At 44.9% G+C, this 20,496-nt stretch overlaps 1 protein-coding gene across 4 annotated transcripts in view; it reads left to right on the top strand.

Moving 5' to 3' along the window:
- Positions 1-20,496, top strand: part of MYO5A (myosin VA) — a 200,474-nt gene that overhangs the window by 118,632 nt on the left and 61,346 nt on the right. For all 4 annotated transcript variants that reach the window (XM_075532004.1, XM_075532003.1, XM_075532002.1 and 1 more), the window contains exons 12-21: positions 916-1,056; positions 2,709-2,834; positions 5,727-5,810; positions 8,307-8,468; positions 9,341-9,438; positions 13,540-13,626; positions 13,716-13,824; positions 15,393-15,604; positions 16,204-16,360; positions 19,205-19,444. In XM_075532004.1, the coding sequence (XP_075388119.1) occupies positions 916-1,056; positions 2,709-2,834; positions 5,727-5,810; positions 8,307-8,468; positions 9,341-9,438; positions 13,540-13,626; positions 13,716-13,824; positions 15,393-15,604; positions 16,204-16,360; positions 19,205-19,444 (1,416 nt within the window). The remainder of the gene's footprint in view (positions 1-915; positions 1,057-2,708; positions 2,835-5,726; positions 5,811-8,306; positions 8,469-9,340; positions 9,439-13,539; positions 13,627-13,715; positions 13,825-15,392; positions 15,605-16,203; positions 16,361-19,204; positions 19,445-20,496) is intronic.

The raw sequence follows: 20,496 nt of genomic DNA, 5'->3' as shown, positions 1-20,496 counted from the left end.
ATGCCTAGGAGCTGGCCGATTCCTGCCCAGGTCCGTGTGGCCAGGCATGTAGTGGGCGTTATTTTGCAGAAATGAGTGGTGCAGGGTGATGCCATTGTGATGAGGGTGGTTGAAGGCCTTAGCAGAAAGAGTGATGGATTGATGGCGGTGGCAGCTACCTGCGGAATCCCGCGAATTGGAGAATAACCAAACACAAACCAGGCAAACAAAACTCACTGCCGTCGAGTCAATTCTGACTCATGGGCAGACTTAAATGGGCCTGTGGATTTCTAGACTGTAACTGGTTTTTAAAGGAAAGGAAAGCCTCATCTTTCTCCCATGGAGCAGCTGGTGGTTTCAAACTGTTGACCTCCCGGTTTGTAAGCCAACATGTAACCCATTACACCATCAGGACTCCTGGAGAATAACCAAGGCATGGAGAAATGATAGACCCCCATGGAATTCTGAGACACTTGGACTTCAGTACCACAGTCTCTTAAGAGAATGACTCTGTTGGGCAGAGCGTGCGGCACAGCATAGTTCTGTGGGCCTGGAGGACATCAGCTAAGATTTTATTACCGTCAGTCGCTGTGTGATAGTTCAAGATTGTTTACGTGCACAGTACATCGTTGGGGATATACATATCAAATAATCCGAAAGATCTGCTTCATTTATCAGCTATTTAAATCATTCACCTACTAGATTTACTTGTTCACCAAGTAAATGGTGACCAAGTAAGGCTCTTTATTTGTCTACTTGTGTTGGTTCTGCATCAGTCACATTTCTCTCACAGGATTGTTGTTGGTGGAAGGCATGGAGTATCTCAGATTTTGTTGGTGTCCCCTCAGCGTGCTGTACATAAATGTTGTTTCTTGACTAGCATTTTAAAAAAATGTTAATGATCCAGAATGCTTGATGTTTTCTTTATCTCTTTAGCATGTCTTCAAATTGGAACAAGAGGAGTATATGAAGGAACAGATCCCATGGACACTCATAGATTTTTATGATAATCAGCCTTGTATAAATCTTATTGAATCTAAACTGGGCATTCTGGATTTGCTAGACGAGGAATGCAAGGTAAGCACGGTGTCCTGGCATGCTTAGCCTACCACATTACACCAGTCAAGGGCAGAAGATGCGTGGGTTTAAGCAGGGATTCGTTAATGAACCATGGCGTTCCTCTGTGGCAATAAGAGGGACCACACTAACGTGCGTTCTGAAGGGTCCCTAGACCTCAAGGATTCTAATTACAAATGAAATTAGAAGGGTTTTTCTTTCCCTTGTGGAGGATTCTAAGTTTTGTGAAAAATCTGCGTAGGATACAACTATTACCGATGTTAGTACTTTTGAGGCTTTAAAAAGAGAAAGCATCACATTTGTTGTCGGCGTTCTTCTCGTTAATATGTTTGTTGTTCAGCAATAGGATATATTTAAAGAAATGCAGGACATTTGGCAAGAGATTTTGAATAGTAGCACTAAATAGCTATGCTTTTAAAATTGGCGGGTTAGTTCTTTATTTCTGCTCTACAAGGTCGGCCTGGAGTTCCAACTTTAGCATTTGATGAAGGTGCAGGGTGTTGGCAGAAATTGTGGATCGCCAGCTTGACCTCTGCCTAACGGGACGGTCTTGGGCAAATAACCTGTCGCTTCCCTTCCTTTCTGTTGAGCATAAAGTAAAGCTTACCAGAGGTTGTTCTCCTAAGCATCCAGATATCCTACCACATTAACCGTGCATGTAATGGAAAGATGTTTCACTCTCATTCAAGACAATAAAATAAATACAAAGCAAGCTGGAAAATGTGGTGTCAGGCTGGCAAAGCTTAGATTTAAATTTTAGCTATCAGGTTGGCATAGTTTAACTTTTGATCATGCTTAATTACACTTAGGCTCTCGGTGAAGAACGACCTGCTTTAGAGGTACTTTGGCAGTGTTTATCAAAGTCGTAGATACAAAAACCCAGCACCACCTTGGGTATCTGCTTTGAAAAGTATAGAACGTGCGTGGACATCAGAAGTCACTGTTGCATTCGCCATAGCAATAGAAACCAGGAACAGCCTCGTGTCCATAAACAAGAGAATTCCATGATTAAGGAGAAGAAAGAGAAAATAGGAGGAATTTATAGAACGATGATCCCATTCATGAAACAAGCTTTTAAAATAGGAACTGATCATCAAGTTAGGAGAACTGACTACAGGGAGTTACTCTCCATTTTGTTTCTTTCTGCATTGTTTAAATATTTCAGTATGTGCAAATGGTATGTTTTAGCAAATTAAAAATACGCAATAACTATGGTATTTCATTTTTAATGCCTGAGGGCTTGCTTGCGTTAGTGTTATCCTGAAATCACATCACATGCTTATTTGATGATGCCTGACCCAAGCAGACAGAGCCCCACCAGGTAGGTCATCCAAGCCCACCGACAGCTTCACGGCAGGAAGATGGGACTACATGCTCCCGTGAGGAATCTTGTGCAGTCTCTCAGAGTCAGAATGAGTTCAGTGGCAGAGGAAAGGTTTCAAGCAAGCTCTTATTAGTAACTGATTTTTGAGCCCTAAGGGAGAAATGAATATACAACTGAATATAAAACCTGTTAGATAAAGCCAGAACATGGTCTCTTGGAAGCTGATACATAAATATAAACAAATAAGCAAGCAGGTAAGTAAATAAATAAATCTCTTAGCAACGTTTGCCTTGTTTTCTCTCATCTTTCTTTTCCCCCCTGTGTGTAGATGCCGAAAGGTTCAGATGACACTTGGGCCCAGAAATTGTACAACACACATTTGAACAAGTGTGCTCTCTTTGAAAAACCCCGCCTCTCAAATAAAGCTTTCATCATCCAACATTTTGCTGATAAAGTAAGGAAGCACTATTGTCATTTTTCCTAATGAATATTTAAGTAAAATGAAGGAGAGAAAAAAAGTCAAAAGTATAGAGTTATTGGTTTGTCTGTTTCCTTTGCTGGTACCGTATTATTTTTATTTTTTATTAATCCTTTTATTGGGGGCTCTTACATATCTTATAACAATCCATCATTCAGCTGTATTAGACACACTTGTACATATGTTGCCACCAACATTTCTAAAACATTTTCTTTCTACTTGAGCCCCTCTCTTATCCCCCCCCCCCTTCTCACCCTAGTGAATCCTTGATCAATGATATATTATTGTTGTTATATCTTGTCTTACCTTGCCCGTTGCTTCCTTTCACCCACATTTCTGTTGTTTGGGCTATACATCCAACCTTATGATGGGCTCCCCCTCCCCTAACGCACCCCTACGATCCCCCGACCCTCATGTTACCGCTACTCCCACTACTACTCCTGAGGCTTAAATCTGTCCTGAACTCCATATGTCCAGAGCTCTCATCTATACCAATTTGTGTACTCTGGTCTAGCCAGATTTGTAAGGTACAACTGGATCATGGCAGGGGTGGGTGAAGGAAGCATTTAGGAATCAGAGGAATGTTGTATGTTTTGTTGGTGCTATACTGCACATATATTTATATGTACATACATGTATATGTTAAGTATTAAGATATACATTTGATCTTAAGCCTTAAGATTAAATGTACATATATTTCTATGTTAAGTATTAAGATAGCAGACAGACTTTGGGCCTCTACTCAAGGTCTCCCTTAACACAAGAACACTTTGTTCTAAAGCCTGGCATGATACTCACCTTGCCGACACAGTCACTGAAGACAAAATAGGTGCATAAGCAAATGTGGTGAGGAAAGTGGATGGTGCCTGGCTATCAAAAGATATAGCAGCTGCAGTCTTAACGGTTTGAAGTTAAACAAGCAGCCATCTAGCAGGGAAACAAATAAGCCCACATGGAAGAAGCACACCAGCCTGTGTGATCATGAGGTGTCTGCGGGATCAGTTATCAATTATCAGAAGATCCCAAACAAACAATTATATCCATGCAAAAGATGGGGGTTGGAGAAGAGACCCAAAGCCCATCTGTAGAAAATTGGACATCACCAGAGAAGGGTTACAAGGAAGGGATGATATTGTGATATCGCATTCTTTAGGACCTAATAGGAGACACAATCTTTAGTCTTGGCTTGTTGTTTTCCTCTTCTTTTAAATTAAATTGAATGGCATTATGAAATGAATATTGGGTCTACAATCCTCTGTTACTCTAAAGTCAAGGAAGCTCCGAAAAGCAAGTCTTTTTCTAACTTGTTTGGTGGCTAGCCGTGACCTCAGACCTGAACTAACACGAGGTCACCTGTAGTCTTCATTTGTCTCACATAGGGGATTTCTACAGATTTCAATGTATAAATACTGATCATGTGACCACAGATCGCTGCCTCAGGTTCTGCTGGAGGGGTTACAAAACGGTAGATGGATATACTACACCTCTAATCTTCTGAAAAAATTTCCATTCTAAAGCTGTGTTAGTCTGCGTAGACTAGAGAAACAAATTCATAAACACTCATGTATCTAAGAAAGAGGTTTATATACAAGAGCAGTTGAATATTGAGAAAACATCCCAGCCCAGTCCAGATCAAGTCCGTAAGTCCGACATTAGCCCGTATGTCCGATACCAATCTATAAAGCCCTCTTCAGACTCACGAACCACATGACGCCTAATGCAGGGCATTCACAGGCCAGTGGGTAGAACGTCATTGGATCCAGTGGTGTTGTAAGCATCTCAGCGCTGGCAGGGGTCTCTACGTGGCTGCTCCGTCTTCAGAGGTCTGTTTGCATCAGGGTAGGTCCATGTGGCTTCTCCAGCTCAGAGTACTGGGTAGCTCCATGTGTCTTGTCAGCTGCAATGTCTCTCAGGGAGTGAGCTGAGAGAGAGAGGTGTCCCCCACCTCCAAGGAGAAAATAACAGATTTATTCTCAGGAGGTCATGCCCACACAGAGCCCTCATTGGCTATAACCCAATTTACAGACTAGACTCCACCCCTTTACTCTTAATCCTCTCAAGTCCCAAATTGACACCAGATTATGTAACTACCACAAAAGCGCGCTTGACCACTAAGGTTGCCGCTCTGTGGTTAAGTCTCAGGGTCCCTCCTGCCAAGGCATGCACTCTGACTGCGCCACCAGCTCCATAGCCTACTTAGGAACTCAGGAGCCACACGACTGATTTATAGGACAGGCCTAGGGAAACTTCCCGAGACCTCCTTCAGGGTTTGAGGGGTCTTCAAGTCTGCTTTCATCCCGACTGGAAACCTGAGTGACCTGGACTGTGAGGCACAGGCTGCAGAACTCCTCGAGTGGCCAATGGCTAAAGCTGCTGTAATTTGGGAATCAGGAACAGAGCCGTCCTACGTTACCCTCATACCACTGCTACCCACCAGGAGTTCTTCAATGTCCCAGAGAGCCCACTCCTCCTCCTGATCCTCACTCCTGCTTAATCTCCCCTCCCCCTTGCTGCACGGTGACCTGGTACCGAAGGAGACACATCGGGTCAGCCTCCAGGGCTCTCTTTGGGAGCATGGGAGGAGAGAGAGCTTCAACTTCTTATGAGTCAGCTTAGCCAGGAACTGGGAGAATCTTTTGGGCACAATTCGTCAGCACTCCCTCTGTTCCTAGAGAAGACAACATTCGAGAACTTGCCCTGTAAAATTACTGACATTTCCTACTCTATTAGGAACTGTACTGGTTCCTTCAAATAACACCGATGACACCACTTTGAGGGGTGCTCCGGGGACCTATTTTTATTGTTTATGATGATGCTATGTAGTCTAAAGTCCTTTCAGTTAAAGAGATTTTTCCCGTGTGTTTTCAGGTGGAATACCAGTGTGAAGGCTTTCTTGAAAAGAATAAAGACACCGTTTTTGAAGAACAAATTAAAGTTCTTAAATCAAGCAAGGTAAAACCTGCATAGACTTTCTTCAATCGGGACAGATTCAATAATATGCTAATGACATAAAAATGACTTTTCAGCAAGAATGATATTTCTAGCAAAATTGGTTTTTTGTTTTTATTTAGCAAACACACAAGACTGTGTGGTAAGCCCAATTCTCAATCCTTTACAAAGAAATGTTAATGCTGCTAATTCTGATAATGAGGTCATCTTCTCATTGCTCCCATTTTCACAGATGGAGCAACGTAGGCCCAGAGACTGCATAGCTTTTGGAGCCAAATTAAAAATCAGGCATCTAGCTGAGAGTGTGTACTCTCAGGCAGCACACAACACTGCCTCTCAGTTCACTGTAAAATAATTACTTAAAATTGAGAAACCTGGACTACTTCTTCCTCACATGTTCTAGACTCTTCCTGAGCCTTTGTGAGAGATTGTGGGAGAGGACAGTTTTTCTGCTGTGTCATTTGGAAGGGGGCGTTCAAGAGACATGACCTCATGCACTCCATCATCCACATGGAGATTAATATTTGGGTCATTGAACGCTGTTTTGCATGTGGCCTAAGCACCTTGATTTTATTTTCCCCCAAACCTTATTCATTTGGTTGTTATTGAGACTAGCCACAGAGAAACATGTCAACTCAACAGGTTCTACGTGTATCATCCCATGACGCTGATGCCAGGCTTTGAGTAGTGTGACCATTTCCATTGTTTTCCTAAGTTGTTCCACAATTTGCGATAAAAAGGCTAAAAACATGAAGAAGTGAAAACTAGAAGGCCCTGGGGCCTTACCATCTTCATTCCAAACTTCAGAAGCAGAAAGCTGAGGACAGACGGCCCTTTCAGAAGGCCCGTGGACAGTTCTGCACCGTCCTGCAGGGTCCCTATGAGTCTGAATGGACTCAATGGCAGGGACTTTGTTGTTGTTTTTAATGTAGACAGAGAAAGCCATACACATATATCTGTACAGGTACATGTATATGTATCCTGACCTCTGAAAAGTAAGTGTGTTCCGGTAGATATTATAGGTTGAAAGTTTAGGGATGAAAATAATATTACAGCACAACTCTATTAACTGTTTCACTCTTTAAAAAAAGTGAAGCTTGGCCACTGCTAATGTCGAGCTAGCAGTTCACTTGGCAATGGGGAATCAGGTGGGTAGAGAGGTACGTGGCTGACCTAGCCCTCTAAACTGGCTGAGGTGTCAAGGCAATCTCTCAGGCATTTCTGTCCTCTCCCCCCGCACCTCCCCCCCCCCCCCCGGGCAGCACAGCTTTAACTTAATCCGAGGCAATGACCAAACAGTGCTTTCGTTTGGATTGCTTTTGCTCTTCGTGTGGCCAACCAAGCGGCAAGATAGTATTTATTATGTGAAATAAGGAATATGTCCATTTGCGTAGCAAGCAACGACTGTTGGTAGGTTCTGCATCACGCTTTGCTAGGTATACCATGAATTATTTCCTAAATCATTCTTCTGATGGATACACACATACAAAGCAAATGAAAGGATCCGACTTTACTTTTTGATAAAACAAAACAAAATATTAAAAACTCTTAAGCAAAAAATTTTAATCTGGAGCTACTCTGAGATTATTAGTTAAATGATAACTGCAAATATCATTTTGCTTATTAAGAGGATTTTATGTTCTTTGTAAGGGCTGTGATACTGTTGTATAAATATGAACTTATGCTAATATTAATATGCTCTTGTGGATTAGTTTGAAGTCTCTTTTGTTCCATAACTTTCTTTCACTCACGTGTGTTACGATCATTGATCCACACATTAGGTACTGGAGTTTTTTGATAGTCCAGGAAAATCCAAAATAGAGTATTGGAATTGTATAGTCAACTTTTAAATCCCTTGAAAACAAATATTAAAAAACTTATAGGAAATGGCCGTCTTTTTTATTTTTTAGCCTTCTGTTTTGTACCTAGAATCTGAATCATTTTCCTAAAATTATGATTATTTTATATTCTTAGAAAATTATAGAACTCATGCCACCTTTCCTGCAGAGACTTTCAACAATATGTTGAAATAGTGCTCAGTACTCGAACTGGTTCTCAACCAGATGATGAAACAGATGATGGAGCTGAGCTAATAATATAGGACTTCCAATTAGTATGTCACTAAAATAGCATGTAAAATAGTAATAGTGATTATTATATTAGTATAACATTGTTATAATTTAATATTACTAAAATAGTAATAGTTCAGAACCAGTAATAGGCTCGGAGGGGTCTTTTCTTGTGGGTTAGGGTTTGTTTTTTGTTTTCCTCTCTAGATTTGATTTCCCCCCTTGACTTTGTCTTTTTCATCCTCTAGTTTTAGAGCTTCACCTCGCCTCCTCTCTCACGCTGGGCTGCTAGCACAGACATCAATTTTTCTGGACTGTGAATCTGAAAGGGGGTGTTGAAGGAAGGGGGGTGTCTTCATGTGTCTTCTGTGAAGGTTGACACCGGCGGTTCCGTTTTGGCTATAATCTCCTTTCCCTGTTCCCGACCCAGTTTAAGATGCTCCCGGAGTTGTTTCAAGATGATGAGAAGACCATCAGCCCGACTTCCGCCAGCTCTTCGGGACGCACGCTCCTCACCCGCACGCCTGCAAAGGCCACCAAAGGCCGGCCGGGCCAAGCGGCCAAAGAGCACAAGAAGACTGTGGGGCTCCAGGTGGGTCCAGTGCAGCTGCTGCAGCGCCCTGCCCCTCTGGCACCCCGAGGCCTCAAATTGCCCGCATGGGTGTAGCCTCCAATGAGGACAAAGTCACCCAGCTTCCTGGCTGTGACTGCTGAGTCTCTCCTCAAATCACTTCTGTGTCTTTCTTCTCCTAGTACAGGCCATTTTCCCCAGACTGTACCGCCCGTTTGGCTCTCTGACTGTACAGAGCACCAGCCCTTTCCTTCTGTGCAGGTGTCTCATGGGAGTCTTTCCTGGGAGTCTCATGGGCTAGGGGAGTGGGAGACAGGACACACAAGCTCAGGGCCTGTTTAGCAGCGGACCCGTGGACCACATGCTGCTTGCTTCCCCATGCATGTGCCCGGGGTGGACCAGAATCAGGATCCGACCCAGGTCCACGCCACGTCCCTCATTGTAACCCCACCGACTACACTCTCCCCTCCAGCGGCTCATTCACTATGCTTCTTAAGTCACAGCTGCTTTTTCAGGATCTTACAGCCAACTTCCCGCTCCCTGTGTCTAAGTGACCTTCACGGTCTGAAAGTGAGTTGCTATTTTTAATCAAAATTCCGAGCCACAACAGTAAGCTCTGCAGGCTTATATTTTTTAAGTGGAACGGGAAAAATGAGTGACAGAGAATGAATGTATAGGTAGCCGATTAAGCACCTATGGTTGTAAAATTAAGGCAGTTTTAACCGAAAGCTCTTTCATTCCCATTCAGCAGCAGCTGTGCTATTGAAGGTGGGTCAGGCTTATAGGCATCAATGTCATTTTATTGGTGCCATCAGAGAAGAATATTAAATTGACTAACCTCATCTCTGACTTTTGACAAGAGCTTAATGCCCCTCGGTACTCTTTCCACACAGTTCCGGAACTCCCTTCACTTGCTGATGGAGACCCTCAATGCCACCACCCCTCACTACGTGCGCTGTATCAAGCCTAATGACTTCAAGTTCCCATTCACGTGAGTACTTCTCAACCGCTGGATTAAAAAGAAAGGACTAGAGGAAAATTGTGTGGCTCTTCCCTGTGACCCCTTTGTGAGGGGATGTCCAATTGTTTACAGATGGGCATTGGATCTCCATTCCGTGCCCCCACCCCATTCACCTTGGGTATAGTTTTATTCTGTCTTAGATGCCTGATACCTGATCCCATGGACACCTCGTGATCACACAGGCTGGTGTGCTTTTTCCATGTGGGCTTTGCTGCTTCTGAGCTAGGTGACCGCTTGTTTATCTTCAAGCCTTTAAGACCCGAGACGCTATATCTTTTGATAGCCAGGCACCATCAGCTTTCTTCATCACATTTGCTGATGCACCCATTTGTCTTCAGCGATCATGTCAGGAAGATGAGCATCACAGAATGCCGGATTGTTAGAACAAAGTGTTCTGTCTTAAGGGAGTACTTGAGTCGAGGCCCCATGTCCATCTGCAACTTTAATTCTCAACATAGATAGGAGTACATAATTCGATTCCCCTCTCATTATATATACATTTACATATGTGCATGTCTGTATTTAGGCCTCTGTGAATGTCCTTTGCCTTAGATAGAGAGTTCTTTGTTGTTGTTGTTGTTGTTAGGTGCTATCTGGTCAGTTCTGACTCACAGTGACAGCCACTGTATCCATCCATCTTGCCAAGGGATTTTCTCTTTTTCATTACCCTCTACTGTACCAAGCATGGTGTCCTTCTCCAGGCCCTGACCGCTCCTAACAAGATTATGTCATCTGCATATTTCAGGTTGTTAATCAGCCTTCCTCCAATCCTGACGCCACATTCTTCTTCATACAATCCCACTTCTCCAATTACTGCCTTCGCACACAAATTGAATACATACTGTGAGAGGCTACAACCGTGCCGCAGGCCTGTCCTAATTTTAAACCATGCAGTACGCCCTTGTTCTGTTCACACAGTGCCTCTGGATCCCCGTACAGGTTCGTCATGAGAGCAGTCAAGTGTTCCAGAACTTTCATTCTTCTCGAGGCTGTCCATCACTCGTTAGGATCCACACAGTCGAATACCTTTGCACCGTCAAGGGAACCCAAGTGAACGTCCTTCTGTTCTCTGTATCAGCAATTATATCCCTTCTTCCATGTTCTCGTCTGAATTCAGCCGGGACCTCTGGCAGCTCCCTGTCCATGCACTGCCACTGTTGTAGGCTTATCTTTAGCAAAACTGTACCTGCATGTGATAGTATTCAATAATTTGAGCATTTTGTGGATCGCCTTTCCTTGGAATGGGTACAAACATGGATCTCTCCAGGTAGTTAGCCAAGCGGTTATCTCCCAAATTTCCCGGCATCAATGAATGCTCCAGCGCGTCATCAGCTTGTTAAAACATTTCAATTGATAGTCTATCAATTCCTGGAATCTTGTTCTTGGCTCATGCTTTCAGGGAAGCTAGAACTTCTTCCTTCAGTGCCGTTGGTTCTTGATCACACGCTACCTTTTGAGATGGTCGAACGTTGACTAGTTCTTCCTGGTACAGTGACTCTGTGTTCTTTCCCTCTTCTTGGAATGCTTCCTGCATCTTTCAGTATTTTGCCCATAGACACGTTCGATATTGCGTCCATTTTTTCCCTCAGTTCCTTCAGTTTAGGATAATGCTGAGCATGCTCTTCCGCGTTAGTTTGTGACTATCTGACTTTGCCTCTTGAGCTGCCCTTTAGACTTTCTATTCAGCTCGTTGCCTTCACCATTTCTTTCATTTGCCTTAGCTACTCTACGAATAAGGGCAAGTTTCCGAGTCTCTTGTGACAGCCACCATGATTTTTTTTCATTATTTCCTGTCTCCTCATTGACCTGCGCTTTCTTCACATAGGATGGTCTTGATGTCCTCCCAGAGCTCACCAGGTCTTCTGACATTCGTGTTCCATGCAGCGACTCTGTTCTGGAGGTTCAGTTGGGATAAACTCAAGCGCATGGTTTGGCTCTAGTGGGCTTATTTCATTTTCTGCAGCTTCAAACTACACATGAGCAATGGATGGCCTGTTCCACAGTTGACCCCTGGCCTGCTTTTAGCTGCGGAGTCAATTTGATTTCTCTGTGTTCCATCGAGAGCCATGGACCTGTGTAGTTGCCATTTGTGTTGTTGAGAAAAAAAGTATCTTCTGTGAACAAGTCATCGGTCTTCCAAAATTCTGCCATGCGATCTCCAGCTTCGTTTCTGTCAACAGCTACTGCTACTTCTTCTTTGTTTCCAACATTTGCATTCCAACTGCCAACACTTTTCAATGCCTCCTCACTGCATAATTGATCAACTTCAGACCGTCGACCTTGGTAGAAGCCTTCAGTTTCTGAGTCACTCACTGTAGTGGCTGGTACATAAATTTGAATAGTAGTTGTATCGACTAGATCTCCTTGACTCCAGATAGATAGATACTATCCTTTCAAAGACAGCATTGTTCTTCCAGATACATTTTGAGATGCCCTTTGCGACAGTGAATGCGATACCATTTTGCTTGAAATCTGTCGTTCCTGGCATAGTAAACCATTTGATTTTTTAAATTAAAAATGGCTAAGCCCAGCCCATTTCAGCTCTCTAATGCCTGTAATGTCTGCTTTTATGTGTTCCATCTCACAGCTTGAACTTTTCTTTGAGAGTTCTTTAAGAGAGTGTAATGCTCACAGCAGGCATTCTTTACTAGAGAAGCTAAACTATTGTTGGGTATTAAGATGACCTCGGGAGAGATCATTTTAGTATAAAGCTTAAAGATAATTTCAGGGCGATAGTTTCAGGTGTCCATTCACCCTCTCTGGCTCCATAAAATTTGAAATGCATCCTGAATTTCCCCCCTTTAATCAGGATCACTCCGGAAGCTTTGCTCACATTGTTCAGTCAAGGTTGTCAGGTGCCACCAATTCTCCTGGTCTTGTGGCGAAAAGAGCAGTTGTTCATGGAGAAATAAGTCATGCATTTTATCTCCTCATATTTCCTACTTTCTTTATTGCTCCAAGTGAATCACGTGATTAATGGTTGTGTCTCAGAGGTTTGGAGATGGATATGTGTTTGTTTGTCTGTCTGTCTGGTTGGTTGGGTGGTTGGGCATACATAGCACTCTCAGGAGCTTCTTTTTTGTCACTGTTGTAAATATATCTATTACCAACTTTAATCAGTTCAGCTTTTTATAGATATTGAACTTGCTGACAAGAGTTGCAACAATTTGGCTGTGCACCCTGCCTTTAGTCAATGTGATTTTTCCATCCCCATTAACTGAAACTCGGTACTCCACAAGCAAGAGCTCCTCTTTCTTCCTCCCAGCTGCCTCAGATGACCACAAATAAACTTTGGTCTCTATAGATCGGCCTGCTCTTGTTCATCCACATTGGAACATGGATCAAAGATTTCTTTCCTCTTACTGGCCGAGTAGGACTGTATGTATGTATGACCTTTTGGTGATCTGATCCATTTGTCGGATGACGGGCCTGTAGGGGTTTCCACTTTTAACTATTGTGAATAGTGCTGCAATGGACATTGGTATGCACATAGCTGCTTGATTCACTTTCGTGTGCATTTGCCCTTCTTGCTAGAGACATCTCAAGGGCTGGCCCATCTCTATCCTATCCTAGATAGATCTGAGGCCACTTAGATAGAGCCAGCCACCTAACGCTTATTGGCCAACAAAATGCAGAGGAGGCTCGATGGCAGTTAAGTTTGGCTTTTTGAGCCACACCTGTGTGCAAAAATACATCATCTTTTATCTCTAGCATTGCTCCCATGGCACCCTCCTCAGTAGTGTGTGGAAGAACTCTTTTAAATCTGTCAATTAAGTCAACTAAAAAACCCTTTTATATTAAAAAAAAATACAGAGAAGTCTCGTTGAAAAAGTGTGCTCACAAGTATTTCTCACAAATAGAAAGATCTTGCTTTTCACTGCTGATTGTCAGCGCCCCAGTCCCCCACGGACATGATCACTTTGACTGCTGTTAACTTTGGAAGATCCCCTCCCCGTCCCAAGCGTTCCGCTTGTCTCCTTCCACAAGAATTTGCTTTCTGGACAGTGGAGTGTGGTTTGCGGCCGCAGCCAGGCCTCTTTGGGTGTTCACGGGCCTTGTTCTTGCACGCAGGTTTGACGAGAAGCGGGCAGTGCAGCAGCTGCGGGCCTGCGGCGTCCTGGAAACCATTCGGATCAGCGCAGCGGGTTTCCCCTCCCGGTAAGCCTGGCCCTTTTCAATGAAGGAGAGGTCCTGTGGGAGCCTTCCTCCAGCTCTTCAAATCAGCTGATGCGAGTGTCTTTTGACAGGTGGACTTACCAAGAATTTTTCAGCCGCTACCGTGTCCTAATGAAGCAGAAAGATGTGCTGAGTGACCGAAAGCAAACCTGCAAGAATGTACTAGAGAAGCTGATCCTGGTAAGAAGCCTTTTCACCAACTTCCAACTGAGTGAGGCGCTCTCCTGGTGCAATGGTGAAGCAGCCTTGGCTGTTTGTTGAGAGCCACCAGCCTCTCCCTAGGAGGAAGATGAGTCGGGCTGCTTCCATGAAGATCTAGAAGCTTGCAAACCCTAAGGGCAGTTCTACTGCGTCTGTAGGGTCATGATGGATTGAAAGAGGCTTGATGGCAATGGGTTGATCTAGGGCCTTCTGGTTCTGACTTTTGGAAACCGTGGGCCTTCCATATAAGATTCCAGTAATGTAGATTGATCTCTGGGAAATGAGATTGGGGGGATGGTGAGGATACCATGTCTCGGGGTAAATTTTTCCCCCCTTTAGAAAGAACGGAGACTTTGTTGGCGATGTGCTGTGACAGGAGGTGTGTTCTGAGTGGCCCACGTTGGTCTGCTGTGGGTTCAGACGGCAGCGTGGAGCAGGAAATGGGGACAGCCCTGTGCCTAGTCTCCTCAATCAGACCACTCCGCCCGGGCCTGTCCTCTGTAGGGGACGCTGCAGACGAGGCGGCAAGACAGGAGTCCCAGGTCTGTGAGGAGTGGCGTAGGGAAGGATGAGGTGGGACAGGCACACGGACAGGAGGAGGAGCAGGGAGACAGAGAATCACTGTCTAGCTCTTTTTACATCTTCAGCTAGGACCCCTATGTAAACATCACTGACTTACATTGAAGTAGGTTGTTTTTTTTAATACACGTGGTGAAATCTGTCCAGTTTTCTGGTTTCGTGTTGGAAGCAGGAGGTAATCTACGTACGGTGTCAAGTGATTTCTTTGCAGCTTTTGTTTGGAATTTCAGAGCATGTTTAGATCCTAGTGGTTATTGCAAGAACATTTCACTCTTCTTTGTATTTGCAAGTGGTTAATGGCCTGCATACTTCTTGACAAGGCGAACCACGGTGTCATGGGCCAGAAATCACGTGTGTGTCTGCGCGTACTGCTCAACTCTGCACAGGATCAAACGGCAATGAGCAATTACATACGTTTTTTGGTAAAAGAAGTTTTGGAATTTATAGAATGATTTGGGGCACATTGTAGGGGTTTTGTGTCTCTTCTCAAATACTGCTGATAAGCCCAAGAGATAACTACAGAAAACTTAAGTCCTACTCTCAATGCCCAAGGTAATTTTGCTGTCGTGTCCGTGTGTGCTTTTGGGTCACGCTCCATCCTGCTGTTTTTGCCCTTCAGCTTTCTCGTGGAATAGACAGCCCGGGTCAGGCTGAGGCAGTGTCAGCATGTCCACTTGCTTGAGACGTTGAAAATGCAGACAAGTCTATAATAACGGCCTGTACACCACCACCAAGTGTTTGGGCCACATGTAATCATTCCAGGTAGAATCATTCTGGACAATAACTCTTTGGCTTCAATTTCCCGTCAAAGCCCCCTGTTTGCTCAACTTGAATAAGATCGGAAAATCTGGAGCCATTCGTTGATTGCCATGTAGCCTGAGTTTTAGCTCTTCTAGATTCAGCCCTTCCATATATGTTTATGTGAACATGATTTCTACCACTAAGCAGACAATGTCCTCCAACCATAGGACAAAGACAAGTACCAGTTTGGTAAGACCAAGATCTTCTTCCGCGCGGGCCAAGTAGCCTATCTAGAAAAACTGAGGGCGGACAAGCTGAGGGCTGCCTGCATCCGCATCCAGAAGACCATTCGGGGATGGCTGCTGCGGAAGAAGTACCTGCGCATGCGGAAGGCAGCCATTGCTGTGCAGAGATACGTGCGAGGCTACCAGGCCCGTTGGTGAGTGCCCCGGACTTGCCCACTCAGACCTGCAGCTCTCAGTTGCCCGTGTACATTTATTGTCCCCACCTGGTACCATGTTGAGCGATCCCCGTGCCGGAGAAGGCGACACCAGTGAAGTAGTTTTGGGGAGCAAATAACAGAGAGAGCCGAGAAAAGACTTGCACCGGGTGTGCTCACCCGTCAGGAAGCTCTTAATCCAGGCATATTGTCAGAAATTAATCAATGCTGCGTTTATACTTTGTTTGAGATGAATACACGTGAATGATAGAGGTGAGGAAATTGGTGATACAGTAACTATGCAGTTGAACGCATCTGGGGTATTTATTCTAAGAGGGGGCGGAGCCTGGGGCGATGGAACAAACACTGCCCAGGACGGAATAAACCTTGATGAGCTTTCGCCTCTGTATCGTAACATGTGGATAATAATGCGGGACAGCCCACGTGTCATTAGATAATGAGAGTAGTTTAGGAAGCCCTAAGATGCTGTGCGTGTAACAAGTAAGCATGAACCTTGATTTAATGTACCCTACCCTGTACGCCTCTCCGCAACGTGTCCCTGGGTTTCCTGCGGACTGACGATCTATTTGCCGTTCCAGCTATGCTGCGTTTCTGCGCAGCACCAAGGCAGCCACCACCATTCAGAAGTACTGGCGCATGTATGTGGTCCGCAGGAGATACAAGATTACACATGCGGCCACGATCGTTCTTCAGTCGTACCTGCGAGGCTGCTTGGCCAGAAATAGGTATCGCAAGGTGAGGCGCCGTGTTCCAACTTTATTGATTCTCTCCATCCACTTGAATCACCTCTCTTTACAGAGAGCCACAAGGATTACCATGGAAATAGGAGTCACGTGAATACAGCCAACATTTAATATGCAATTAATTAATATTATGATTACAATATCGTAATATTACAATTAATGTTCAATTATGAAATATTTTTGAAATGTTTCATAAAGTACATATTTAGTAAGAAAATAATGGGAAAATTTACCTCATTTTTCTTGGTTTGGATAGTTCAGGGAAAAATACAACGTTATATTACTATCCTGTGACTGCTGTAACAAATAACCACACATTTGGTGTTTTAAAACAACAGAAATGTATTCTTTTACAGTTCTGAGCTCCAGAAATTCAGTACCATTGCGCCGAAGTTAAGGTTTGAGCACTAAGAGACTTTTCATTCTTGCCTCCTCCAGCTTCTGGCGGCTGCCCACATACGTTGGCTTGTGTCCTCATCACCCCATCCTCTGCTTCTGCCCTCACGTCACCTTCTCATCTTCTGTCTCTTTAAAGAACACTTATTCTAGTGGTTAGCCCTCTCCAGATGTTTTTGAATCATTTTCTCATCTGAAGATCTAATTGAATCAAATCTGCAAAGACCCTGCAGATCTGTACACAGACATTGGCAGGTCCCAGAGAGTAGGCCTCCATACCTTTGAGGCCATTACTCAACCTGTTATAGAGAGCTGTGAATGTAGCGGATGGATGATTGTCCCCAGAAAGAACTGTGGGAGGCTTTACTGTGGTAAAAACGAAATAAGTTACATCAAATACAGGCAGGTCCCACGGACACACTAGATCTGTTCCTACGTGTGTCTTTAATTTGTAGGTAAATTGGAACGGGGGTATATAGTTTTTAATAAGCCTCACTTTAGTGCAAGGAATGGTTCAGAGCCTTTTCAATGGTTTAGAAGTTGCATGTCCAGCAACTCAAGGTGATTGTGATGAAGAAGTTTTTGCAAGTAGAGGTTGGTTCCCTGTTTTGCAGCGAGGGGAAATTTATATAATACTCAAGGGCACGTATGTGCTGTCAATAAGATGGATATCCTAGACATTCATAACCCAAGCACTTGCCATAGTTAAAATATTGACTTCGGTATGCCGCTGTAGAAAAATCATCACGCTCTTTAGCAGTAATGCACACATTCTGCAGATAGTGGCTCACCATAGTTGATCTTTGTCATCAACTGGGGCCCAGGGCCTGGCTCCAGTGGATGAACTTACTTCTGACACCCTTTGCTTGAGGATATACTCTTAACCACCCGCACACATGCCTTCTGGGTCCCAGAGTTCTCTGGGGATCACGGTTTGAAGGAACAGCACTGGGGTGACTTGGAGATGGGTCTCTAGTCACATGGCAATACATGAGCGTGACCTTGACCTTCTTTTATTGCCTACTTTTCATTAAAAAAGAAGTTAAGCTTAACAACCACAAACCAAAACCAGTGAGCCTTAAATGAGTGTACTCAATAACTGCTTTGAAAGACCTAGGAGGATAGCTATCGCGGCGCTTTCTTTGTCCATGCCTGCTGTATAATCTGCCTCTTTCAATGTGAGCGTGAGCTTTCAGGGGATGGAAGAGCCTGAAGCTGGTCTTCTCCTTACCCTTCTGTTCCTCCCAGTCCTCCCCTCAGCAGCCTCTGAATGTGGCTGGAAGCTGTTGGTTTGGTAAGGGCGGTCTCTGACCCGACCAACGCAGCCGTGACTCAGCGCTCTGGGGGTACCCGGCAGGGGGCCAGCACCCCTTCAGTATTCCCTGTGTTTCAGAGCCAAGGTGTCCCTTGGCGGGACTGGCGGGATTAAGAGGAGGAGCAGGTGCTCCTGATTGCTCTTGCCTCACTGGTGGAAATGAGCTCAGAATGAGAGCGTTAATGATACAGTGTTTCCATGGGATTGAGCTATGGCAGTGGATCCGTGTCTGAAGTCACATGGGGAAGTGGGACACGTGAATGGCCGTGTCACTGTGTGCAGCTGGAGCTGTAAAGCCAAAGCCTCCCGTGTGCCCTTCCTGCGTCTACATAAGAAGGGCCTCCCTCGAGACCGTGCTGCTCCCGATGCCCATCTCTTGGCAGCGTGATGCTCAGTGACCACGCATCCCGAGGGCTGAGGGGAGGCAAGCCCCAAAGGCAGGCTGGCGCAGGCTGAAGATGCTGCCGGGCATGGCTCCTGAGCCACCACGCTCGTTTCGTGTTCGATCATTTAAAATTGAGCCACACATTTCCTAAATACCACTTCTTCAGGATGATGCCTTCCCCCCATGGTGCTCCCCCCCGGGTACAGACCTAAAAATAAGAGCTAGTCTACATGTAATTCGCACACGACGCAAGTCAATCATTCAGTCACATCAAGAAAAGTTGGATAATCATCACCCATGAGCAGTTTTAGAACATGCTCTTCATTCTTGGACCCATCGTTGTTAGCTCCCCATTTCCCCTCAGCCTCCCCTGCCATAATCCTAATGCGTTATTGTCTTTCTTTTTTTTAGACATTTCTCCTTGTACTAGTTAATCTGGTATCTTCCATGTAGGGAACTGCCAACTCAATATTTTGCTTTCAACTATGCATAACATAGAAAGGTAACATATTTTTAGGTAGTTTTCCCAAAGTTGCCTTTTGAAATAGACCTTTTCAGATCTCTTAAAAACAAAAACACCAATGCTGGCCTCCCTCTGTGTCTGTGGTGTGCGTAATAGCACACAATATACTGTGGGTTCTTAGGCATCGCAGAGATGCTCAGCTTGACACGAGTGGATAGATGTGGACCTTGAGTCCAGTCCAGGGCCGGGGATGACTTGCCTTTGTCCTTCTCGGCAGATCCTCCGGGCGCACAAGGTGACCATCATTCAGAAGTGGGTCCGCGGCTGGCTGGCCCGGACACACTACAGGAGGAGCCTGCACGCCGTCATCTACCTGCAGTGCTGCTTCCGGCGGATGATGGCCAAGCGGGAGCTGAAGAAACTCAGGATCGAGGCCCGCTCCGTGGAGCGCTACAAGAAGCTGCACATCGGCATGGAGAACAAGATCATGCAGCTGCAACGCAAAGTGGACGAGCAGGTGCGTGCACCTGCGGCGGGCGGGCCCCGGAGGTAGCACACACCCCGGGAAAAGTCCAGGGGGCTTGTTGAAGCGTCTCCCACCGACTAGCCATCAGCCCATGAGTTAATTCCCAAATTAACATGCCTGAAGTTCCTATGTTTTCTCTGGAAGACACTAGTGGTCAGAGCGAACGCAACTGTACCTAAATGCTTTTTCATTTGTATTTTATACCTCCCACACGAGTGATTTGGGAAGTCGTCATAATAGACATCTGTCTTTTGGGTAGCACACATTTGCTTTTCTACTTAAAAACGTCAGCGAAGAGAATTGGAGAACAGCAGGCAGGAGATTGCCATTTAAGAATGTGTGACCACCCTTACTGTGGCGAAGCTCTGTTCTAGGAGGCAGAGCTGTTACGGAATATAAAGAAGCCACAACTTCTGCCCTTTCTGAAACCGAGTGTGATCCACGGTGCAGAAGACTGGCACACAAGTAATCTCAGGAAGTGACCAGCGTCTGTGGGCAGTGCGGGGAAGGAGGGGCCCTGGATATAGGCTCAATTGAAATGCCATGAGAGCCCAGTCTACTAGTGAACCCCCGCACCAAGGACTGTCCACTGTGACGTTTGTCCTGACAAGCACTGGACCTGGCACGGCCAGCTGGCTGATGTGCCTGCTTCCGAAGAGCCCACAGACTGCTTGCAGAGAGTATTGGAAGAGTTACGAAGTCATATTTTAGCACATTAAAATGATAGGAAGGCAATGAAGAATACAGATATGTCCAGGGGCTAGAGGAGTCTGGAGATCGTGGAAATAGAGATGGGCAGGCCACGTGTGCTGGTGAAGCCATTTAATCTTTGGGATGTACCACCTGGCTAGGATAGGGCTGTTGGTGACAACATGACCTATTTTCTATGGCAAGCCTAGATTTCCGGTTTCTGGATTAAGAGCCATAACATTAAGGATTTACTATGGAAATATGTCGATGAGAAAATCAGAACTCTGTTGTCCAATGTGTCAAACAAATTTGATTGTTTCCGCTTTCTTTTGGTGTCATGAAGATGATATTGC

Source organism: Tenrec ecaudatus, chromosome 14, assembly GCF_050624435.1.
Source record: "Tenrec ecaudatus isolate mTenEca1 chromosome 14, mTenEca1.hap1, whole genome shotgun sequence".
In the NCBI taxonomy this organism is placed as follows: Eukaryota; Metazoa; Chordata; class Mammalia; order Afrosoricida; family Tenrecidae; genus Tenrec; species Tenrec ecaudatus.
Note: the sequence above shows the minus strand (reverse complement) of the source record. Positions and strands in the feature narration are given on the sequence as shown.